The 26,226-nt window shown below is 43.9% G+C and overlaps 2 protein-coding genes and 1 non-coding gene across 3 annotated transcripts in view; 2 read left to right on the forward strand and 1 right to left on the reverse strand.

Annotated features, from left to right (window-relative positions):
• LOC122681878 (elafin-like) overlaps positions 1–13,801 on the forward strand; it is a 45,353-nt gene extending 31,552 nt beyond the window's left edge. Inside the window, exon 3 of the mRNA XM_043884434.1 lies at positions 13,679–13,801. The gene's annotated coding sequence lies outside the window, so the exon portion shown is untranslated. The remainder of the gene's footprint in view (positions 1–13,678) is intronic.
• LOC122681118 (elafin-like) lies at positions 12,170–13,441 on the forward strand. The gene is made up of 2 exons (XM_043882832.1): positions 12,170–12,251; positions 13,101–13,441. Exons 1-2 carry the CDS (start codon positions 12,170–12,172, stop codon positions 13,439–13,441), a joined length of 423 nt encoding a protein of 140 aa, XP_043738767.1.
• Positions 13,802–23,233: 9,432 nt separating the features above from the next.
• TRNAR-CCU lies at positions 23,234–23,307 on the reverse strand. Its single transcript has one exon. It is a non-coding gene; the product is annotated as a tRNA-Arg (tRNA).
• Positions 23,308–26,226: the final 2,919 nt, after the last annotated feature.

Raw genomic sequence — 26,226 nt, forward strand, 5'->3', positions numbered from 1 at the left:
ATAAAGGGTGAGAGTTGATGAGTCAGGGGGTCCCTTTCCTGGGTCTCTAACATCTTGAAGCCCCAGCAGTGGCTTAGGTGGAGGATAGAACTCGGCTTTGAATGACCAGGAAGGGTTTGCAGAGCTCTGAGGCCTGTGAAGGGAAGCATTGGAATTATGGTCAGCGCTCTCTGCTGGAGATGGCTGGCCCAGGCTGGCAGGGTGAGTGGGGCCAGCCCTGGTCTCTCCTCTTGGGCTCCGGTGGATGAGAGAGAGAGACCACTCTGCCTTTGGTAAGATCACCTCCAGTGGCATCTGGTAGAACTGCCCTCTGCCTGAAGCTGGCTGAGCTATCAGGGGTGCACAGAGGGAGGCTTTAGGTTTGGCTGCAGTGGCTAGTCACAGAGGATGCAGGTGGCCTCTGGGACCCCTTCCCTGGCCCTAAGGGATCCTGAGCAAAAGGTCATCTCAGCCAACCCGCCCCCCACCCACGCCCCCCACCTAGATTTTACATCATCCAGCTCCTGTGTTTGGTGGAAGAGAGACAAGTGGTGCTCAGAGTCCTAAGGGGCCCCAGGTGGAAATGCACTGAACCTGAATAACTCACCAGAACGGGAGGAGATCAGGGACATTCTCCCCACCCTCCTGTCTGAAAGATGAGAGAACAGCCGGCTGTAGATGGGAGGGGGCTGGCTCAAGGACACAGTTAATTCTTAACTAGGCTGGGACGTCTTCTCCATGGGAACATCGCTTCTCCGTGATCCCCATCTTGTTCTCGGAAGTGAGGCGATCCCTCCTCTGACCCTGAGAAAGGAAGAGAGTGTTCCAGCCCAGGACAACCCTCAGTCAGGAAGTGCTTGCGGGGGTTTAACCTCATGCTGTCTTCTAAGCTCTCAGGAAAAGAGCGGCCCTGTAGTTCATGATCTGATGTGACTTTGGGAATTCTGGCATCCCCTTGGCAGCTTTCTTTAGAAGGAAAGCTTTATGAGGCTGATTTTTACTCCTGATTACAAACTAAACAGACTACTTGGCTGTTGCTCACAAGCAAGGTCAATAAAAATCAAAACCCCTAACTGAAGCTCAGAGAAGGAGAGTTATTCTCCTGAGGTCACACAGCAAGTTCGGGGCAAAGCTGAGACTGACTTCCAGGCCATTGTTCTGGAAGTCACTCAGAGTGTCACCTCCCAGGAACTTGACCTTCCTTGGCACCTCCTTGGAACAGGACTGCGAGACCAGTGCATAGACAGCAGAGCCATGAGGTCATTGGGGTCTGTCTAGGAAGGTCCCCCTTCCACTGTAGGTTCCTGCCACCCCTTAAGTCTTCCCTACCCCCAAATTATTATTGTCTAGAGAAAGGCTGGTCTGGATGAAGCACAAGCTGGAAATAAGATTGCCGGGAGAAATATCAATAACCTCAGATATGCAGATGACACCACTGTTATGGCAAAAAGCAGTGAAGAACTAAAGAGGCTCTTGATGAAAGTGAAAAAGTTGGCTTAAAGCTCAACATTCAGAAAACTAAGGTCATGGCATCTGGTCCCATCACTTCATGGCAGATAGATGGGGAAACAGTGACAGACTTTATTTTTACGGGCTCCAAAATCACTGCAGATGGTGATTGCAGCCATGAAATTAAAAGACACGTACTCCTTGGAAGAAAAGTTATGACCAACCTAGACAGCATATTAAAAATCAGAGACATTACTTTGTCAACAGAGGTCGATCTAGTAAAGGCTTTGGTTTTTCCAGTAGTCATGTATGGATGTGAGAGATGACTGTAAAGAAAGTTGAGTGCCGAAGAATTGATGCTTTTGAACTGTGGTGTTGGAGAAGACTCTTGAGAGTCCCTTGGACTGCAAGATCCAACCAGTCCATCCTAAAGATCAGTCCTGAGTGTTCATTGGAAGGACTGCTGTTGAAGTTGAAACTCCAATACTTTGGCCACCTGATGCGAAGAGCTGACTCATGTGACAAGACCCTGATGCTGGGAAAGATTGGAGGAGGGAGGAGAAGGGGACGACAGAGGATGAGATGGTTGGATGGCATCACTGACTCAATGGACATGAGTTTGGGTAAACTCCAGCAGTTGGTGATGGACAGGGAGGTCTGGTGTGCTGTAGTCCATGGGTTTGCAGAGTCGGACACGACTGAGCAACTGAAGCGAACTGAACTGAGAGGATGGCTCATGCCACTAAGTTATTCTAACATATCAGAGACTCAGGGTGTTTTGCCTTATCATTTATTTCTCAAAAGAGACCACAGGAAGGAGGTAACTATGCCATCCAGGCAGATGGAGTGCCTGCCAGTGGAGCTAAGTCTCAGACTCCAACAGGAGAGATGTGTAAAGAGCAGTGACCTCCCAGTAAATTGTTGCAGCAACACTTTCTGATATTCCTGGGACATAACAAGGTGGCTTGGCAGGGCTAGCAGAGCTGAGGGTTGGTGGAGCAGAGCTGAGGGTCGGTGGTTGGGTTGGAGCCTGCAGTGCAAGTGGGTGTGCCCAGTAGGGAGCTACCTGCAGGTGTGGGGAAGGGATTTTCAAATGTGCAAGACCCAGTGTGGAGACTTCATTTTCCTCCACAGTCTGTACTGGCTTCTGGGCATTAGATCAAATAGCAATGTCTTCCAGTCTTGACCACGTGACCACATATAGGAGAGGAACCTCATCGTCCCACCTTCCCAAGCTCTTGCTTGTGTCTTGAACCCTTGTAATTGTCCAAGCCGCCTTCTTTGTTCTTCGTGGCTTGAGGGTGTGCCAAGGTCCTCTCCAATGTGAGTATTTTCTTGCTTGCCCAATCTGTAGCACTGGCTCAACTCATTTCTGGATTTCTTTCAATGGCTTTGTGTTGTAGCTGTCAACTTTGTGTGAGCAGGGGTGGAGGTGAGTTGAGGAGCCTCCTGTGTCTCAGTCGTGGACCAGAACTTCCTGTTTTCTGTTCTTTTACATATACATCTGGGAGTGGAATTGCTGAGTCATCTGGTGATTCTATGCTGACCTTTTGGAGGAACTGTCAGGCTGTTTTCCACAGAGTTTGCACCATTTTACCTTCTTCCCAGCTATGTACAAGGGTTCCAATTTCTTCACCTCCTAGCCGATGCTTGTCATTTTCCATTAAATGTTTCTTTCTTATAATCACACTATTGGGTATGAAGTGGTATCTTGTGGTTTTTATTTGCATCTGTCTAATGACTAATTTCTGCTTTTTTGACTATGCCAAAGCCTTTGACTGTGTGGATCACAATAAACTCTGGAAAATTTTGAAAGAGAAGGGAATACCAGACCACCTGACCCACCTCTTGAGAAACCTATATGCAGGTCAGGAAGCAAGAGTTAGAACTGGACATGGACCAACACACTGGTTCCAAATAGGAAAACAAGTACGTGAAGGCTGTGTATTGTCACCCTACTTATTTAACTTATATTCAGGGTACATCATGAGAAATGCTGGGCTGGAAGAAGCACAAGCTGGAATCAAGTTTCCCGGGAAAAATATCAATAACCTCAGATATGCAGATGACACCACTGTTATGGCAGAAAGGGAAGAAGAACTAAAGAGCCTCTTGATGAAAGTGAAAGAGGAGAGTGGAAAAGTTGGCTTAAAGCTCAACATTCAGAAAACTAAGATCATGGCATCTGGTCCCATCATTTCATGGCAAATAGATGGGGCAACAGTGGAAACAGTGTCAGACTTTATTTTTGAGGGCTCCAAAATAACTGCAGATGGTGATCACAGCCATGAAATTAAAAGATGCTTATTTCTTGGAAGAAACTTATGACCAACCTAGATAGCATATTAAAAAGCAGAGACATTACTTTGCCAACAAAGGTCCGTCTAATAAAGGCTATGGTTTTTCCAGTGGTCGTGTATGGATGTGAGGGTTGGACTGTGAAGAAAGCTGAGTGCCAAAAAATTGATGCTTTTGAACTGTGTTGTTGGAAAAGACCCTTGAGAGTCCCTTGGACAGCAAGGAGATCCAACCAGTCCATCCTAAAGGAGATCAGTCCTGGGTGTTCATTGGAAGGACTGATGCTGATGCTGAAACTCCAGTACTTTGCCCACCAGATGGGAAGAGCTGACTCATTTGAAAAGACCCTGATGCTGGGAGGGATCGGGGGCAGGAAGAGAAGGGGACGACAGAGGATGAGATGGCTGGATGGCATCACCGACTCAATGGACATGAGTTTGTGTAAACTCCGGGTGTTGGTGATGAACCGGCAGGCCTGGTGTGCTGTGATTCATGGGGTCGCAAAGAGTCAGACACAACTGAGTGACTGAACTGAACTGAACTGAAGGACTAATGATGTTGAGCATCTTTTCACTGGCCAATTGGGTATCTTCAGAAATGTCTAAGTTCTTTGCCCATTTTTAAAAATTTTTTTTATTTTTTTTTCTTTGCCCATTTTTTAATTGGGGTGTTCATCTTTTGAATGTGGAGTGGTGAGAGATCTTCGTATAGTCTGGGTCACAGGCCCTCATCAGAGACCTGGTTTGTTTCTTCTTCTCAGCAGGATCTTCTCACTCTCCTGGTAGGATCCTTTGATGCACAAGTTTTTAATTTTGTTGAACCATATGTGTTTTAAATATCCTTTGACTTGAAGCTATTATATATAAAGCACTCAGTGGACTTATTCTTTGATCTACCTCTTTCCATCATCCTCCTATCTGATGGAAGTTTTGCTATTTGTACCTTATCACAGAAGGTCATATTTACATACTATTTATTACTCCTTCATCAGACTTAATTCCACAATTAAAATGTTCAGTACAACAATAATAATCATGTTCCTAATTTCCACAAACATTTCTTGATTGAATAAATCTTGTCTCTTGGAAACTCCCCAGGAAAGTTCTCAGAAACAATATTTTTTGAGTTCTTGAACATTTGGAAATATATTTAGGTCAAAGACAAATTAGTTGTATGAAATTCGTCAGTGCATATTTTCTTTCATAGAGTGTCTAAGTTTTGCTTCACTGTTTTCTGGCATTGAGCATTGCTATCTTATAACCTGATTTTTTATGGTTTTGTTTCTTTTTTAGTTGGAGGGGAGAGTGTTGGCCTCCTGAAGGCTTCTATTTTTATCTTGAAAGACCACAATATTTACTTTCATTCATCTTATGTTTACTATAATGTGAGCTTTTAATATGTAGACTGAAATCTTTTATTTCAGAAATATTTTCCTCAAACATTGTTTTAAATAATTTTTGTTTTTGACTTGGTTTTCTTCCTGGTAGGACTTGATTTTCGTGTCTGGTGGACCTTCATTGGCTTTTTAATATTTAAGACTGTGTTTTTAAGCTACTTCTTTCTTTAGTTTTATTTTCTGTTATATGCTTTTCCTATGTTTCCCTTTTTCTTCCTTACTTTACTTAGTCCTTATTTATGAAATAGTTTTGTCCTTTTCTTCAATTCTCTTCTCTCCATCAGATTCTATTTCACATCTTCCTGTTACCTTGCTATCTCCTCTTTGAGTTTCTATATTTCTGTCTTATGATGGTTCCTGATACCTTTGGGCTTCCCTGGTGGCTAGATGGTAAAGAATCTGCCTTTAGTGTGGGAGACCTGGGTTCAATCCCTTGGTTGGGAAGGTCCCCTGGAGAAGGAAACACTACCTACTCCATATTGTTGCCTGGAGAATTCCATGGGCAGAGAAGCCTGGTGGGCTACAATCCATGGGGTAGCGGATTGGACACGGCTGAGTGACTTTCACTTCTCCTCATACCTTTAATTTGCTTCACTAGTTTTAAAAATCTATTTTAGTTTATAAGTTTTTCTCAGCTTTGTGGTGATATTTTACTGGGGATTTTAAGACTCCTCTTTCAAATGCTTTGAAGGTTTGCGTCTCATTTCTGTTGTTTTAAAAAGCTCTTTATATAGCTTATATCATTTCCAAATTTCTTTCTTATTTTAAAATCAGAGTCAAGGACTGTCTTTTGAAAGGAGTATCTTATTTGAGTGGGAAGGGTTGGAAGTAATAGGTTTCTTAATTTAGCTCAAGGGCTCCCTCCTTTGCAGTTTTCCTAACACATAGGTGGACTTCTCTTTCTTAGGTACTTGTCTGAGAGAGGAGGGCTCCACCGTCAGCCCTGGCCACTATGAGATATTACTCCAGCACTGCAAGGTAACGACTGCTCTCATAAATACCCTGCATTCTTCTCTATTGATTTTATTCATATCTCCCAGCTCTTGTGTCCTGCCTTGCTTATTCTCAGACCCACTCACTTCAGCTCCCACTCAAGTGGGCAAGCTTTGCCTTCTGAGAGGTGAATAGTTTCTAACTGGAAGTGTAAGTATGGGAGGGAGCTGGGGTATGGCAGGTACTGTGCAGTGTCTCCATCTGCATGCATTTCAGCTGCTCCCAGAATGCCTTCCTGCAGGGGTTGTAAATCAAATGCCTATCTTTTCCCAGACTCTTTCATATCCAGGATTTCATGCGTGATTTTGGTTCTTACAATGAGATGTGCTCATACAATAGCTGAAATTCTTTCTCTGCTTGAACTATCTAGGTGATTTCTTTTGACGGCCTCTGATTGATGCACTGTTTTCCTTTTACATTATGACATATTTTACACATCCCTTTTTAACACTTACTTACATTAATGATTATTTCTTTCCAAGCAACTCTCAATTACCCTGTTTTCTCCACTCACTTGATTATTTGAGTGCTTTATTCTAACCTATAATGAATTTTGGTGGCTCAGTGGTAAAGAATCTGCCTGCCAATGCAGGAGATGTGAGTTTGATCCCTTGATTGGGAAGATCTCTTGGAGAAGGAAATGGAAACCCTCTCCAGTATTCTTGCCTGAGAAATCCCATGGACAGAGGAGCTTGGGGGGGCTACACTCCGTGAGGTTGCAAAAGAGTTGAACACAACTTAACGACTAAACAACAACAGCAAATTATGAATTTTAATTTTCTTTATTTGATATGTTCAGATCATAAGAGATTTTTGTTGTGATGAAATAAAATTCTTATTTCCTGGCAGGATAAGAAAAAACTAAACACAGAATTCTCTCTCTGCATCTGTTTGGTCCTCTTCCCTCCCTCCCTAATGTGTAGTGTGTTCCTGCATTACATATTAAACAAACGTCCTCGAAGATAGGAGCATCTGCTTGACCATAAAGATAACATTTTCCCCTTTCTTCTGACATCAGCAATATAATTTCTTCAAAGGATAGCATTCTTTCCCAACTCTGCGGGGGATCATGGACTTCCCGCTCTCTTTATATGGGCTTCCCTGCACTATGTGTCCTCGGTGAACTTTGTGTAAAGTATCAGGATGTCATTTTGATGTATGATCCTTTATCTCGAAAATGTATATGACTGTGCCTTCAACTTGCACCTGGCGGAACAGTTTCTCAGAGCTTTCTGAGAGTCTCTCTTCCGGGTTATAATCCTCAGTCTGGTTCAATTAAAATTCCCTTTCTTCTTAATTGTTAACTGAACTTTCTTTGACCGTTGTAACAAGAAAAAAATTAGAAAGTAATATGGATAAAGGCAGAGCTATTCATGCTTGTTCTCTTTCCTCTCCCATCATCATCATGTAACCAGTATTCACAGCAGTGGCTATTCCTTCAAACACTTTTCCTTTTTCACACATAAGTATTTTCATATACAGGAGTTCTATGTTCAACTGAAATATTTTCAGAACCCACATAGTACTCTCCAACTTTTTTTCTGTTGGTAAGATTGCATGGACATCACTGGAAGTTAGTAAACAGAGATCTAGTGATATTCATTTTTTGGTAATATATTTATAAATGTAACAGGATCCCATCAGACATGATGAGTTTTCTAATAAAGCAACATTTACTTATTTATTTTTCTTCTCCTTTCTTCTATCCTGCCTTCTTAACCTGTATCCTCTTTCAACCACTTATGGAAAGCATACTAATATTATGATGTGCAGCCTTCTTAATATGACAGTAGCGATATTTGTTTACTATAGCCAAGTTAGAAACATACTCTCATTATGTGCAAGTCATCTGTCTGGTGACTCTATTTTTTTTCTTTTGCATATCTGTCTATGGTTGTTGTAATACCACTTTATCATAATTATTACAGCTTTAAAATAAAACTTGATATCTCCTACATCAAGTCTTAGTAAATTATTCTTCTTCAAGAGTATTTTGGCTACCTTGCCTTTTGCATTTTTGTATGCATTTCAGAATCGCATTGCCAAGTTTCTCTTGGTTTACTTTTGCAAAAACTTTCCTGGGGGTTTGATTGCATTGAGACTGAAAATCAATTTGAAGAGAATTGGCATACTTATCATATTGAGTCTTGCAATCCATGAACATGGTATACACTTCTGATTTGGGGGTGTTAAAATATGTCTCTCTCTAAAGTTTTATAATTTTCTTTGTAGTGATTCTGTACAAAATCTATTATGTGTATTTATAAACTCTTCATATTTTATATGATTATAAAAATTATTGAAATTTCATTTGCTGATTTGTGTTGTTGATTTACGTAGTACCATTGAGTTTTGTATATTTCCTTTGTATGCATCCATTGTAATAAATTCTCATTGATTCTAACAATTATCTGTAGATCTGTTTCTTTTTTTTTCCATTTATTTTTAAGATCTGTTTCCAATTTTATGAACACAGTTGATTTTTGTGTTCATGAATCTATGTTCTATGAATAACATTTACTTAAAATCTTTCTTTTTCATAAAATCCTTGTTGATAATTTTATTTTTAAACAGCTTTATTGACATATAATTGATATAAGTCCTTATTAAGCTCTGTTATCAAGATTATGTTTACTTCATATGACATGCTAGGAATTGTTTCTTATTTTCTATTTATGTCATATTAGAATTAGTTGTTCCTTGTTTGCCTTATAGAATATGCTTACAAAGAAGTCTGATCCTGGTGCTTTTATTTGGTCAAAAATTGTTGACTATTGTTTCCATCTTTGCAATGGTTTTCTACCTTTTCTTGTGGCAGTTTCAGTTTAGAAAGTTATTTTTTCTAGGATCCTTTTGTAGCATTTAGATTTTCTTTTGGCACATGAATTGAAAAAATTAATGAAACAATTTCACCAATTTAAGGATATTATGAAGCAGAAATGCATAAGTCCAGAGCAGAAATAATCAAACAACAGTAGGCATTATCTAGAGAAGAGGAGAAAAGAGGGCCACCCTGAGCTATTTTGAGCAGGTCTAAGAATGAGTTAAAATTTTTACTTACAAACTGTATCACAGATAAAGACCTTTCTCTATAATATGTAAGGAGTGCTAGAAATTGAGAAGAAAAAAGCTAATGAGTATATAGGAAAATAAGCAAAAGAAATAATGTTTTCAGATAAAGAAATATAAGTAGCTTTTAAAATATGAAAAATGCTTGAAATAATTCATGATAGAGAGATGCTAAAGTCTCTCAGTGTTTCCATTGTTGGTCCCATCTATTTGCCATGAAGTGATGGGACTGGATGCCATTTTAGTTTTTTGAATCTTGAGTTTTAAGCCAGCCTTTTCACTCTCCTCTTTCACTTTCATAAAGAGGCTCTTTAGTTCCTCTTCAGTTTCTGCCATGAGAGAGGTGTCATCTGCGTATCTGAAGTTGTTGATATTTCTGCTGGCAATCTTGATTCCAGCTTGTGCTTCATCCAGCCCAGCATTTCACATAATGTACTCTGCATATAAGTTAAATAATCAGGGTGACAATATACAGCCTTGATGTACTCCTTTATTTTCTTGAGCTCTAAAATCACTGCAGATGGTGACTGCAGCCATGAAATTAAAAGACACTTGCTCCTTGGAAGAAAAGCTATGACCAACCTAGACAGCAACCAAAGAGCAGAGACATTACTTTGCTGACAAAAGTCTGTCTAGTCAAAGCTATGGTTTTTCCAGTAGTCATGTATGGATGTGAGAGTTGGACCATAAAGAAAGCTGAGCACTGAAGAATTGATGCTTTTGATCTGTGGTGTTGGAGAAGACTCCTTGGACTGCAAGGAGATCAAACCAGTCAATCCGAAAGGAAATCAGTCCTGAATATTCATTGTAAAGACTGATGTTCCAATATGGTGGCCACCTGATGCAAAGAACTGATTCATTGGAAAAGACCCTAATGCTGGGAAAGATTGAAGGCAGGAGGAGAAGGGGATAATGGAGGATGAGATGGCTGGATGGCATCACTGACTAAATGGACATGAGTTTGAGCAAGCTCCGGGAGTTGGTGAAGGACAGGGAAGCCTGGCGTGCTGCAGGCCATGGGGTTGCCAAGAGTCAGACACTACTGAGTAACTGAAATGAACTGAACTGAACTGAGAGAAATGCTAACTAAAATCTTCAGCAGTGCATCACTTCTCTCTCATCAGATTGGTAAAAATTTAAAGATTTTGCTCATGTTTAATTTTACTAGCTATGCCAAATTTATTTTCAAACAGGTTGCATGAATATACACTCTTACTAGTAATGTGTGACAGTTTCTTCTCTCTACAAAACAATGAAGAAAAGGTAGACAACCCAGCAAGAAATGAGCAAGATGCTTGAGTTAACAGAAAATTAGGAAATCCAAGAAAGTGTTTACCTCTGTGGAAAATGGACAGGAAAGAAACTGATGAGGAATAAATGTTGATATGGCATATATACAAGAAGTAGTCTCTTTTTGTTTTTGGTAAGTGAGTGCTGGCTGCCATTTTAATGTTTTAATTCTTTAAGGAGTATCAGTTCTACACACTTTTTTGTTGGTATAATTTATTTTGTGATGAGGGTTTTTTTTTTTTTTTTTAAAGTAGCCTGCCAACTCCAACATCTTGTATTTGCTATAGCTCCTTAATGTTTTAGCAGCACTGGTGGGCATGATGAGACCTAGTCCAAAGAAACAAAGGGTGGAGATATTAACAACTGTTTGACTACAAAATACTTAGTTTGCTTTCATTCCTGTCTCACCCAGAACTCACTGTTATTTCCAAACTTCAGGTTCTGTCCCTGACAATACCTAACTTCTGGGTATTCATTTTTTTTATTCTGAACTTTGACAACAGTGACAAAATACGAACTCAGACTAGTTTAGGCAGTTTATTGGATCATAACCGAACTATGGGAAAGGTGTGGGAAGAACTGCTCTCAAGATAAAGGGGGATGAAGGGCTGACTGGTCCGTTCTGAAGCCTCTCTTACCATAATTTCTCTGCTTTTATAATTGAATGAGATTTATTTTTCTCAAACAGTTGCCTTCCTCCCAGACTGGAACCGTAGCTTCAGGAGTTTCCAGGCTCATCTCTCCTACCCTTACCAAAATGAGGGACTTCCCCTTAGTGTCCATTTAAACAAAGGATGTCAATAGACCACACACACACACACACACACACACCCTGATCTGTGACTGGGTGTCAGGCTTTCGTGTTCAAAAATTCCCATCAGATTCCTAAGTTGATGGTACAAAGAACCAGGAGTTCTTCGGAAGAAACAGGGGGCCTGTTCTAAAAAGGCAGAAGCCATGTTGGATGTATACATTGTAGATATCCACCTTATAGAGATTTCTACTTTCTTCCTTTTATTTTGTGGGTGTTTTCTGTCTTCTTATTGAGATTTCAAGAGCAACATGCCACTCCAGATGTCGAATGCCACCTTCCCTATTACTTTCTTGGCCCACTTCAGGGACTGCCTGTGAAATAGCAAAGTATTATGATTAGTCGTTAAACACTCAAGGAAAATTTGCCTTTGAGAGTTTTCCTTGGGATCAGGGGAGAATGAAAGAAAAGCCTAGCATGATGCTGGGAAAGGTAAACTGTTAGGTCTGGGTGGGGCTTGCAGGAGCTGAGGAGTAATGGGGGAACACCTTGGCTATGGAAACAGTACACCGGACCTACCACTGACTTGTTGAATGACTATGGGTGATTCCTCTCTCTCCTTTGGGCTTCATACTCTTTAAGTATAAAGAATTTGGTCATGATGATGCCTACAGACCAGCCTGCCAGACTTCTTTGTGAGAATATGAGACAGCTCATGGGGCTATTAGAAATGATGTAACAGTCACCATATCTCCCTGTGGATAATCCCTGGGGAAGGGCCCAAGGTCCCTCCCAGGATGGGGGTGGATATTTCCCGGTAGAACTAAGAAAGAGTAAGTCTTAGCCCTTGTGAAACCACAGACGCACCCTTGGCACCTGACCAAGCTGAAGCTGCATAAAACTAGGCTTAGTTACAGCTCTCAGTCATACACCTTCCTGACAACATGAAGACCAGAAGCTTCTTGGTCCAGATTGTGGTCCTTCTTGTCCTTGGGACGCTGGTGGCAAAGGCAGCTGTCATAACAAGTGAGTGGACGAGTGGCCTGGGTAGGGCTGGCTTGGGTTGAGGAGAGGATGTTAGGGGCAGCCTGGGTCTTGACAAGGGGCAGCATGCAGAGCTGGAGCCCACTCCTCAGCCTGGAGTGTATCCAGAGATGTAGGAAGTTGCCCACTAGACTCCATGTACATTCTGCCTCAGGACTGAGAAATCAGGGCTGTTTGTGGAAGGAGTGTTGTAACATGACCTGGTCTCAAGCACTGATACTTGAACAGAACATGAAATGAAGTTGAGAAGCCCCAGGAATCTGGGCCCTGGGTGTGGGGGTCTCCTCCCTGTCTGTTTGCTCCATCAAAGCACCTGAGTCATCAGTCCTAGAAAAGGAGGTTAAGAACCAACAGGGCCTCAGAAATCATGGAATCTGAAGACTTTTGTTTTCCAAAGCAGGACACTGAGATCCAGAGTGAGGTGAGGGATTGTCAGGGCAATCTCCAGAGCCAGGCTGGAGCTCAGGTCTCCTGGCATGTGTCTCACAGCTCCTTGCCCTTCCACCAAGTTTCCCCAAAGATGACCATGTGTCCTCATCTCCTGAAAGTCACTCCTCCCTGGCATATCCTCATGAGGGCCCAGGACCCAGAATGGAGGGTGAGGGGAAGAAACAGACACCCATAGGAAACCTGGTCCTATGGACCTTTTCCCCAAAGCCCAGGGAACAGCCATCTGAGAGTGCAGACCCCACCTAGCCCTGGTGAGCCTCCTCTGTCTCAGTGTCCCTCAGCTTAAGGGACACCGCAGTGAGCAGTGGCTGGACCTGGAGCAAAGACTAGATATTTGAAGCAGACCCATTGGTCTAAATGTGGGGATATTTCTTTCAACAGGTAGTCCGAAAAGTCAAGGCATTAAGAAAGGAAATGTTGTAGTCAACGGAAAGGGTCCAATCAATGGTCAATCGCCTGTCAAAGGACAAGACCCAGTGAAAAGTCAAGATCCAGTGAAAGGTCAAGGTCCAGTGAAAGGTCAAGATCCAGTCAAAGGACAAGATGTAATTGTAGGACAAGAACGAGCCAGCCTTCCATTCAAGCGTGGCACTTGCCCCAGGGTTCTGATCCGGTGCGCCTTGTGGAATCCCCCTAACAAGTGTCTGAGAGATGCTCAGTGCCCAGGAGCCAAGAAGTGCTGTGAAGGTTTTTGTGGGAAGACCTGTATGGATCCCCGGTGAGGTGAGAACTGGGTGGAGGAAAAGGTGACCCATGAGGGTACAGAGAGGCTGACTGGTGGAGGGTGATCCTAGGCTAGTGGGGGAAAGGACATGGGGAGGTGATGGAGAGACTGAGGGGTCTCAGAGGCTATAACTGGGATCCTGAGAAGGATGACATGTAGACTTGGTCCTGCCTCCCACTGCCTCTGAGTCTTTCACCTGCTGATTCGCATTTCCGACTCTCTTTTCTTCTACCAGGTAGAGTCTTCTTGCTGCACCTGTGATGTCCCCAGGGAGGTAGGCCCCGGTGCCTGTCGCACAACCCTCTCCCAGACTGCCCCTTCTTCCTCTCATCCAGGAGGCCCAAGCTTGAGCATGGACTGCCTCCCTCATGAACGTTCCAATAAAAGACTGCTTTCAACTCCATTTGTTTCTGGCTCTTATCACTTCTGGGCTCCTGAGAGCTCTGGGTGTGGGTTTGGGACTTGCTGTCCCCAGTGGAGAGTGGAGTGGGACCCATGGCTGATGTTCTTGGGGTGTGAAGCAGAGCAGGGGCAGGAACAAGAGGCCTGTTCCTAGGGTTCACTGTAGAAATCCAAAAATCAACCCAAGAACCACAGCCTCCATTTCACCAGGAGATGGAAACCTAGACATTTGTCCTCTGGCCTCGGACCAGGGAAATAAAGCCCCCAAACCTTCCCATTGACTCCACTTCTGACCTGGCTATGATCAACCCTGCCAGTGTGACCAGCCAGCCCTCCTGGCTAAACCTCTGACTCCCTCCCTCCCTTTCTCTAACGTTTCCCATGAATCTGTATCCTCCAAGAAGACAGAAAGACAGATGCCAGGAAACCCCTGCTCTCGAAGCATTTCACCTGTTCACACCTGAGATGACCCCCAATAACACACAATTCCTCTGGGTGAAGCAATATCCTTTCCCAGCTTTCCATTTCAAGATGTGAATGAGGAGGAAAGACACATTGATCTTCCATTTCATTGCTGAATAAAGTTCTCTGAGGACATACAAGTTGGGGTAGAGTAGACTGAAGGAGTGAAGACAGCAGGAGGGCGTATGTTGGGTAAACTTGGATGACCTCATGGCTCTGCTGTTGGCTCATCTGCCCCACTGTCGTTGTGCAATGGAGTTCTCCAGGAAGAAGTGGGAGGGGCATTGGGGTTCAGTGGGCACCCCACTTGGCAGTCAGGAGACCTGAGTTCTAGTTCTAGGCTCCTCCCAACTTGCTAGATGACTGCAGATAAATCTCTTTCTCTCTCTGAGCCTCAGTTTTGTCTATTTAGTTTGAGGGGAGTTGGGTGAAATTATGCTGGAAGTCTAGTAATGAATGTCAGTTCAGCCCTGATATTCTGGCGCTGAAACATGTCTTCTTTGTGTGTGTGTGTTGGGCTATTCTAGAGGGGAGTTGGGGAGCAGAGGCCTTGTTGGGGGCGAGAGATAGCCCAGTGTCCCTTAGACACTACCCCCGACCCCAGGAGCCAGGGTTTCCCTCTGATTCTCCAGGGGATGGACTGGACCACGCATCTTGGAGCACAGACAAGAGCAGGGCCTAAACTTCTGGCCTGAGAAACATAATACACCACAGGCGGTGAGGACGGTTTCTGTTTTAGTGTTTTGTCTCTTCCAGACCCTGTACTAAACATGTCATAAGTGTTGTCTTATTTTGCATTAGAACTCCCTCAGATGGGCCATATACACCTCTTTAATTTTGTTAAAAGATTGAAACCATGGGACTTCCCTGGCAATCCAATGGGTCAGACTCTGCACTTCCAGTGCAGAGGATATGGCTTTGATCCTCGATCAGGGAACTGAGATCCTGCAAACCACACAGCACTTCCAACAACAACAGCAACAACAAGACTGAAGCCATGAAAGCATCATTAATCACCCAAGGACACAGAGCTAGTTAGTGATGATAAGTCCTAGTTTTTTTGAAATTTTTATTGAAGTATAACTGATTTACAATGTTGTGTTCATTTCTTTTATACAGCAAAGAGATTCAGATATATATATCCATACATATATTTTTTTAATATGCTTTTCCATTATGGTTTATCACAGGATATTGCATATAGTGCCCTGTGCTATACAGGAGGGCCTTGCTGTTTATTCATTCTATGTATTACAGTTTGTACCTACGAATCCCAAATTCCCAATCCACCCCTCCCCACCCCCCCCCCCTTGTAACCATAAGTCTGTTCTCTATGTCTGTGAGTCTGTTTCTGTTTCATAGATAAGGTCCTTTTTGTCATATGTTAGATTCCACATGTAAGTGATATCATATAGTATTCATCTTTCTCCTTCTGACTTACTTCATTTAGTGTGATAATCTCTAGGTTCACCCAAGTTGCTACAAATGGCATTATTTCATTCTGTTTTATGGCTGAATAGCACTCCATTTTGTGTATATCACATCTTCTTTATCCATCCATTTGTTTTTGGTTTTTTTTTGTTCATCTATTGATGGACATTTCGGTTGTTTCCATGTATTGGCTATTTGAAGAGGGTTATATGAACATAGGGGTGCAACTAAATCCTATTTTATTTTTAAGATAGGGCTGCACCACATAGCTTACGGGATCTCAGTTCCCCAATCAAGGATTGAACCCAGGCCCAGCCCACGGCAGTGAAAGCACCAAGTCCTAACTGGACCCCCAGGGAAGTCCCATGAATCCTATTTTTATTTATTTATTTATTTATTTATTTTTTAAAATTTTTTTATTAGTTGGAGGCTAATTACTTCACAACATTTCAGTGGGTTTTGTCATACATTGATATGAATCAGCCATAGATTTACACTTATTCCCCATCCCGATACCCCCCCCATCTCCCTCTCCACCCGATTCCTCTGGGTCTTCCCAGTGCACCAGGCCGGAGAACTTGTCTCATGCATCCCACCTGGGCTGGTGATCTGTTTCACCATAGATAGTATACATGCTGTTCTTTTGAAACATCCCACCCTCACATTCTCCCACAGAGTTCAAAAGTCTGTTCTGTATTTCTGTGTCTCTTTTTCTGTTTTGCATATAGGGTTATCGTTACCATCTTTCTAAATTCCATATATATGTGTTAGTATGCTGTAATGTTCTTTATCTTTCTGGCTTACTTCACTCTGTATAAGGGGCTCCAGTTTCATCCATCTCATTAGGACTGGTTCAAATGAATTCTTTTTGACGGCTGAGTAAAATTCCATGGTGTATATGTACCACAGCTTCCTTATCCATTCATCTGCTGATGGGCATCTAGGTTGCTTCCATGTCCTGGCTATTATAAACAGTGCTGCGATGAACATTGGGGTGCACGTGTCTCTTTCAGATCTGGTTTCCTCAGTGTGTATGCCCAGAAGTGGTATTGCTGGGTCATATGGCAGTTCTATTTTCAGTTTTTTAAGGAATCTCCACACTGTTTTCCATAGTGGCTGTACTAGTTTGCATTCCCACCAACAGTGTAAGAGGGTTCCCTTTTCTCCACAGCCTCTCCAGCATTTATTGCTTGTAGACTTTTGGATAGCAGCCATCCTGACTGGCGTGTAATGGTACCTCATTGTGGTTTTGTGAATCCTATTTTTATTATAAACTAGCAATAATCAGAAAATGGGAAAAATTCCCAATACTAATATCAACACAATTAAACCACTCAACAAATAAACTTAATGAGAGAAGGGAGAACTTTAAAAAAGAAATGTAAACAAGTATTCAAGTAGGAAATAAAAAAGCCTTGCATAAATAATTAACACGTTCCAGAATGTGAAGATTCTGTATAGTGAAGACAGAGATATTTTCCCCATTGATTTTGTCTCTTTCCTCCATTTTATTGAGATAAAATTGACATATAACACTGTACAAGTTTAAGGTGTATAACCTGGTGATTTGATATATGTATACACTCAACATATTTACCACAGTAAGAATAGCTAATAAATCCTTCTCCTCAGGTAATGCTATTTTATTGTTGTTGTTGTTATGGTGAGAACATTAAAGCTCTACTTTCATAGCAACTTTCAAGGATGCAATAGCTTTGCCCCTGCACAGCCTCCCTTGGTGATTTTGACACCAGATTAACAAAACAATCCAAGGAAGGGGTGGTTGTTATTGTTGTTGGGTCGTTCAGTCACTCAGTCACGACCGATCTTTGTGACCCCATGGACTGCAGCAAGCCAGGCTTCCTCATCCTTAACCATTTCCCAGAGTTTGCTCAAACTCATGTCCATCGAGTCAGTGATGCCATCCAACCATCTCATCCTCTGTTGCCCCCTTCTCCTCCTGCCTTCAGTCTTTCCCAGCATCAGGGTCTTTTCCAATGAGTCAGTTCTTCGCATCAGGCGGCCAAAGTACTGGAGCTTCAGCTTCAGCATTGACTTTAGGACTGACTGGCTTGATCTCCTTGCTGTCCAAGGAACTCTCAAGAATCATCTTTTAGGGTTTCAAATAGCTCAAAAGATGAAGCAAGGGGTCAGGGACAATAAAATGTCTGTGGAGGGGACTCACTTGGTGGTTCAGATGGGTCCACCTGCCTATGCAAGGGATATGGGTTTGATCCGTGGGCCGGGATCTAGGAACCCACATACAGTGGGGCAAATAGGCCCACAAGCTGCAGCCACTGAGCCTGTGTGCCCTGAAGCCCATGCTCTGCAGGAAGCAAAGCCACCGCAGAGAAGCCTGCACACCGCAACTAGAGAGTAGCCCCCACACCGCAACTAGAGAGTAGCCCCCACACCGCAACTAGAGAAAAGCCTATGCACAGCAGTGAAGACTCATTGCAGCCAAAAATAAATAAATAAAATTATATAAAAAAGAAAAGTCTGTGGGCAGATGTACTTTTCCTCTTTGTTTTATATCAGTTGTACAAGGTGAAATTTAGGAAGAAATGCTTTTACCAATTTCACTCAGCAAATCAGGGCCACCAAGACCTGATTCCCTCTCTCCTAGACCAATGTTCATTCTACCTAACTTTGGAACTTGCTGATTTGATCAAACTCTTGTAAATGTAAATTTCTCTGATTCTGACTGATGCCTGGACATTTGTCTTCTGACACGTGGAGCGCACTGGCATTAAAAAATTTTAATCATGTATAGTGTCAAGGGGGAGTTATTCACTCAAAGAAAGAAGGGATTCACATCATGATAAGGGGCCCAAATGGGGCAACATGACTCTGGACCAAGGATTCATCGGTTCCATGTCCCCATTTGGACCAGGTTCTGCTGACTTGGGAGCCTGTACCTGGGCAGAGAAGAGAGTCTTTTCATTCCTATTGAGACATCCAGCCTCATATTCCTTCCAGGTACCTGCTATTCTCTGTCCTTGCTCGATTCAGAAGCAGGCAGTACTGTGCCCAATCCACTTAGACTCAGAGAAGTTCCACACACTCTCTGAACCTCACTGACACCATCTGTAAAAGAGAAGGCCAGAGCAGGTGGAGGTTTCCAAGCTCTTTGCACTAAAACTCCAAATAACCTAGAACCTAATACAGGCATATCTGACATGTGAATAACTCCAGGCAGGAAGTCAGGGGGAGGGTCAGAAAGTGGGTTTGTGACTTCCAGGCACTGTTGAGGTCACACACACACACACACACACTCACACACACAGCCCTTTGAGCGATGCACAGTAGCTTGAGAAGAACAAACATCACATGTTCAGTGCCAGTGGGAGGACTCGTTCTTGCTCCCTACTTCCACCTGCTGGATCTAGCATCCAACAACCTGGAGCGCCCATCAGAGGCTGGGAGCCTTCTGCCCGTCTCTGAGGTTTCCTGGTCATCCCTGAGGCAGAACAACTGAGCATCACTCAAAGGTTACAGGAAACTCTGAGTGCTTCTGATGCCCTAAGAACAGGACCAGCGATGCTCTCTTCCCACTGGGCGTGTGTGTCATCCTTCTCGGGGTGCCAGTCCGAGGCGTCAGAAACACGCACCCGGTATTTATCAGCTCTTGGCAACTTCCCTGATCACACAGCCTTCCCTCTAGTTAGAACAGGCAGTACACTTTGAGATGATCATGAACCACCACTTTACTTAAACATGAAAAACCTGAGGCTCAGAGAGGAAGATGACGGGCTTTCCAAAGTCACAGCGTCTTCTCCAGCTGGGTCCACAACCAAGATGTAGAACTAACTTCTTGATCGTGTTGTCACTACTGCATAATTTGTTTCCTGCAGGGCAGTCCCTAAGATGAGCTCAATACTCTTGAGTGATGGGACAGCACACGGAAATATGTTGATGGAAACGTATACAAATGGAGAAGATGGTGCAGATGGAAGCAATTTGGCTGAGATGATCCTCTACAAATCTGTCGAATCAGCTATTCTCAATGTTAAGGCTATTATCCTCAATGTCAAGGCAGTTATCCTCAATGTCAAGGCAATTATTCTCAATGGGGTCTCTGGCTCCCCCTTATTCTTCCTTTTCAATGATCTCAGCTCCTTGTGTTTTCCAGGTTCCCAATATTGAGAACAACAGCTCCTGTAGAATCTTTCAGCCTCTTTCACTGTTTAAGGGACTGATGGAGCCCTTGGCCACAATCTCTCCAGCTTCCTCATTTTACAGTTGATAGAACTAAAACCCAGAGGAGGGAAAGAATTGCCCAAAGTTGTTAGTGAATCAAATATATTGTAGTAAAATGCAATGGAAATCATGTTTTTCAAACTGGCGTTTAATGATCAAAGAGATGGTGCATCTTTCATATCGATTCAGGTGTTAGTTAACACTTTCTCCCCCTTCATGAGCTGCCTTTTCATGTCCTTGTTCCCTTTTCTATTGAGCTGTTCTGATCAGTTTAATTGCCTTGTCACAGCTCCTCCTTTTACATTTATTTTATTTATTTTAAATGGAAATATATTTGACATATAACTCTGTAAGTTTAAGGTGTGCCACATATTAACTTGATACACATATATTGAAATATGATTGCCATTGTATCAATAATTAGTGTCACCATCATGTTACATAATTATCTTTTTTTTAGTGGATGAAATAAATTCTAGTCTCAGCAAATTTAAAGATCATAATACAATATTATAGCACATATTCAGTCTACTGTGGATTAGATCTTTAGGACTTATTTCCTACTCTTTACAAATTTGTACCCTTAAATAATCCATCTCTTATACCTCCCCATTCCTAGAACTACCATTTTTCTCTCTGTTTATATGAGTGTGGCTTTTTAGATTTCGTATATAAGTAGTTTCATACAACACTTGTCTTTGTCTGACTTATCTCACTTAGCATAATGTGTTCAAGGTCCATTCATGTTGTTGTAGGTGGCAGGCTTTCCATCTTTTTCATGGCTGAGTAATATTCCATTATATATGGATCTACATATGTCACATCGTCCTTATCCATTCACCTCTAGGGGCACTTAGGTTGTTTCCGTACCTTGGCTCTTGTGACAAACGTGGCAATAAATGTAACAGTGCACATATTGTTTGTCTATCTCAGACTGATCTCACCTAGCCTAGGGTCCTCAGGATCCATCCTGTTGTCACAAATGGCAAGATTTTCTTATTTTTTCATGGCTGAATAACATTTATATACATGAATAATAGAATGAAATGTTGGAAAAAAATCAAGAATTTAACATAAAGACCTAAAAAAAAAAAATACAGAGTAAACCAAAGGAGAACTAAAAGGAAAATAATAAAAAAGATAATTAAAATTTCTAAACTCAGGAATAGGAAAACAGTAGAATATCTAATCAATAAATAAAAGTCCTATTTAAACACTACAAAATAGTGAGACCACGAGCTATTTAATTAGTTCCTTTTTTTTAAAGGAAGAAGCAGAACTAAATATAATAAAGTGTGTTGGTGGAAATCACCATGGAATGAGAAAAAGTGATCCTGAGATATTTCACAGATGAGCTTCTTTTCTCGCCCCTTTTGGCTGCTGTCCTGGCCCCGAGGTTCTGAGGATGAGAAGGCTGGGTAAAGGATGAGCCGGCTGAATAATATTTCAGTGTCACAAAGTGGGACTGAAAACAAAGCTCATGAGGTTTAGAGTACAGGCTTCTAAGTAGCTGATTTGCCAAGCCAATCAGAAGGGATTTTTCCTAAACTTGAATTGCATCTCAGAGAGGAGAGGCCCGGCAGAACTGGAGGAGAGCGGTGAAGATGCACAGAGGAAAAGCATAATGTCTTGGTGTTACCTTCCCTTCACGACCTGAAACAGACCAGTGCCGTGACCGTGGCCTGAGAAGGGTTTGCTGACACTCAGGATGAGGGTTTGGGTCACACCACCAGGTAAGCCACTGAGAGTAGCTCTGATGGTAGCTGAGGACAAGGAGACGAATGGGGTGACGAGGAGGGGTGATGACGGTGGCGAGCACCTGCAGCAGGGACTGCGGCTGTAGTCTGCCCCACGGACCCCACCCTCTATGGTTTCCTACGGGAAGAGAGCCCACCAGAGCTGTTCCCAGTGTGAACGGGATGTGGATCCCCAGAGCAGAAGGAGGTGTGCAGCTCAGAGCTCCTTCAAGAAGCAGCTCGCCACCCAGCTGCGAGGAGTGTGTTAGCTGATCACGGACAGGAAGTGCTTCTCAGACACCTGGTACTTGAGCTGAGATCACACTATACCCGGGGAAGCCCCTGGCCAGGAACAGAGTAAGGCTGTCTTTCAAGGCTCTTTCCCTTTCTGCCTAATGGAGGACCCCCATTATGGAAAATCCTTGCTCCAGAGCTGCCCCAGGGGGCTGGCAGGGATGTGATCAGGTCAGCAAGGTGATGCTCCTGGTACCTAGTCCTGCATCCTCTCCTTCCCTTTCACAGATGTTGCTTTGCCATGAAACTTGCACTGCTAACTCTGTCTCAGCTTCTGCTCCCTTGAGAATGTACTTTGCAAAGCGTGGCTCATGGAGTTATGAGGCTTCAGGCTCAGGGCACTGTAAGAATGAGCGTCCAGGCAGCGTGGTCACAGCCAACCACAGCTCAACAACTGTGCGATGTGAACACCTTTACTCTGTCCTAACACTCACCGCAGCCCCCAGTGGTCCCTGACTGGGTGCTGCTGACGATGAAAGTACTGCATTGCCCTGCGAAAGGCTGCCCTTTGGTCCTTGCTGCTTAGGGTCACTCAGTGGAGATCTAAGTGTCAGGTAGGAGCATCAGATTTGCCAGGCATCTTAGTGCAGCCCTAGCTATCAGGGTGAAGCATGATTTGTTCAGTGTCTGCAGCAGGGGTCCAGAATGTCCCTCAAGACTCAAGTATGGGGACTTCCCTGGTGTTCCAGGGGCTAATCCTCCATGCTCCCAATGCAGGGACCCGGGTTCAATCCCTGGTCAAGGATCTAGATCCCACATGCTGCAACTAAGAGCTCGAATGCTGCAAATAATGTTCCCTCATGCCACAGCCAAAGATCCTGCCAAAATAAAAGAACCCACCTGCCACATCTAAGATCCAACGCAGCCAAATACATAAAAAAATTTTTTTAAAAGACTCAGGTATTAACTCAAAAGGGAGGCACCAAAATACAGTGGGGCAGTCAACAAACATCAGATGCCCTCTGCCTACTCCCCATGAAACTCCAGAGAGTCTTCACATTGGCGGTTTCACAGGGGACATCACAAATGTTGCCGCCTCTGAAACAGAAGCCACACTCCCTGGTCACCATGGCAAAGCCCTGGAAAGTGCTTCTCTTATCAGACTCCTCTTCCACCAGTTTCTCTCTTAGCAGGAGTTTCTTTCACAAGGTCACTTTTAATGGATCTGAATAATTTTTCTATCCATTTTATTTTTTAATTTATTCGGTTGCTCTGGGTGTTAGTTGCAGCGCTTGGGCTGTTTAGCTGCAGCATGTGGGATCTAGTTCCCTGACTGGGGATTGAACCCAGGCCCTCTGCATAGGGAGCGTGGAGTTCTTAGCCACTGGACCATCAGGGAAGTCCCTCTATCCAGGGAACCAGTAAAGTTGCTCAGTCGCAACCGACTCTGCCATCCCATGGACTGTAGCATACCAGGCTGCCCCAACCATGGAATTTTCCAGGCAAGAATATTGGAGTGGGTTGCCATTTCCTTCTCAAGGGGATCTTCCCAACCCTGTGTGCATTGCAGGCAGATGCTTTACCATCTGAGTCATCAGGGAGGCCCTAGTGCCTAGCCCCTTCCCCAAAGACCAGGTCTAAATTCCCTCCCCGCGCCATCCACCAGCCAGGCGTGTTGGAGGCTCCATGTCAAGCGTCTGGTATGCCATAGGTGCACAGTGTCAGGTGCCCTCTGGTCTCAAGAGTCAGGCTTGGGTTTGAATATCTCTCATTCCCCGACTGGGGGGTCTTTGGCCAAATCACCGAGTCCGCCTCCTTCATTTACATAAAGGAAATGCTGAGCTGTACCTTGGATGATGAGAGCTATTGAAGGCAGGATGTCCTGGCACCTGCTGGCTGCCCATACAGTATGTCTCCTTGCCCAAACTTGGGTTTTTGCACACCAGAGGTTTCCTACGGGATCTTAAACAAGCCGGTACTTTGAACCTCAGTTTCCTCTTTTACACAATGGGATAGCAATGCTTACTATCTAGGGTTATTGGGAGAATCAATTTAGACCAGAAGGTCTTAAGGTGCGTTCCCTGAGCTAGCAGAGTCACCATCACTTGGGGATTTGTCAAAGATGCAGCATATTCTTAGCCTGCTGGGGACTTGCTGAATCACAAACTCAGGGGAGGAGATTCAGCAGTGTGTGTTTCAACAAGTTTGGAGGGTGATTCTGATGCACGGTCAGGATTGAGAGGCATTGGCTTAGACTTTTTAAAACATCTGTAGAGTCTGTCAGAGGGATTCCGTGGGGGCTCAGCAGTAAAGAACCCACCTGCTAATGCAGGAGACATGGGTTTGATTCCTGGGTCAGGAAGATGCCCTGGAGGAGGGCATGGCAACCCACTCCAGTAGATTGCCTGGAAAATCCCAAGGACAGGGGAGCCTGGCGGGCTATAGTCCATAGGGTCCCAAAGTGTCAGATACAACTTGGTGACTACACAGCAACCATAAGATTCAACCTGACTGAATTTTGGCACTCTTGTGTGACCGTAAGGAAGTCATGTCACCTTTCAGAGCTTCTGTCAACTATTAAAAAGAGTGGTCAAAAATATTAAATGACCTAATGCCTTTAGCAGGCCTGGCTCCAGAAGGGGTATGGTAAGTCTTTCACCTGTTTTACTGTCTCCCAGAGTCAGGCAGGTGGGTTCATCACCACCCCGATACATCTGGAGCCTTGAAGAAGATGCTTTTCTCCAGATTTCTATTTCTGGCACGATGCACAATTCACAATGCAGACAATAGCACCTGCTCTCGAAAGCTGGAGGATTAAGGTAGGTTATGGACATGATCAGCCTTAGTGGATACTCAGGAAATGTTAGATCCTTCCACTGCTCACTGCCTCCAAGCTCTGCTGGATTCAAGGGCTAGTGACTCACCTCCTGACCCTCAGTAATCTCATCAGATTACTGAGATTACTTCAGTAATGCCTGCTTCTCAGGCTGGACCGGGGACTGAGTGCCTATCCAGTCGCTGGCCCAGTGCCTGACAGGAAGCACGCAGGGTACCTGTCACTCACCCTAGGCCTGGTGTTTAAGTAGGTGGGGATTTCGTCCTTACCTCCGTCACTTGTGTGACCTCTGGCCAGTCTCCTGCAGCTCTGGGTTTTAGTTCCCTTATCTACAGAATGGAGATAATACATTCCGGTGAAGAGTTATTGTATGTGTGCAGAGGCCCCTGGAACACAATAGATGCTCAATAAATGTCAGTTCATTGCACTTCCCTCATTACACTTGGGTTCAAATTCTGCGACTGCCATTTACTAACTGTTGACCTTGACCAGAATCATGCCCCTCTCTGAGCTTCGGTTTTCTCATCTGTGAACTGGGGAACATCTTAGGTTCTATGACAAGTTTGGAGGATTAAATGAGGCGAATTGCTTATGGGCAGCACCATTCCTGGCACATAATTCGTGCACAATAAATATATATGTGATGCAGCTCCTATGCCTCTACTGGACTTGGATTCAAAAGATGGGGTTTCTAATCCAGTTCCATCACCCATTAGGCACATGACTGTGGGCAAATTCTTTTTCCTTTTTTCTAGAACTCACTTTCCTGCTCTATGAAACAGGATGAATAATTTAACAAACCTTCTCTGACAGGAATCTGAATATCAGTAAGAAAGATCAAATGATTTGCTGAAAATTATTATTCAGCTACCCCATGGAACAGTTGAGGCTGGAGGCTAGACTTTTTGATTCAAGACGCTCCATATATTAATTTTGAGCACCTAGTATGTGCTGGACAATTCTCTGGGCTCTAGATACACTTCACTGAGTTTAATCCCTCCACTAACCCTGACTGGGAGGTTTTCGACTCCTTCTGTACAGATGAGCCGATGGGACAGCCCCAAAGCTCAGCCAGTTCCACGCTGCTCACTCCTTGAGGGAGTTCTCATAGTGGGGCCACGGGCACTGGGAACCCCGGGGGCAGCCTGGCTTCCTATTCTTGCAGCCCACGTCCCTTCCCCTAACCTCGTCTTCGCTTCCCGCCCCGCAAGGGAGGTCCCGTACCTGTAGGGGCCTTTCCAGGGCGCCCGCGGGCCGTGTGGTTCCCGAAGGCGCAGAGGCTGGAGAGCCGCTTTCTGGCGGGATCGCTCTGCCCCGCGGCCCCTCTGCGCCTCTGCAGCCTGCAGCCTCTGCCCAACCTTCCTCCGTCCCCGGTGGCTGAGGTCTATTGATCGCTGCCGCTGCCCGGGGAGGGAGCCCGGAAGCGGTGGTTTCTATTCCTGACTCGGTTGAGAGAAGAAGCAGGGTGTGTGGAGACTGGGC

The sequence above is a fragment of the Cervus elaphus genome, chromosome 23 (genome assembly GCF_910594005.1).
Source record: "Cervus elaphus chromosome 23, mCerEla1.1, whole genome shotgun sequence".
Taxonomy (NCBI): Eukaryota; Metazoa; Chordata; class Mammalia; order Artiodactyla; family Cervidae; genus Cervus; species Cervus elaphus.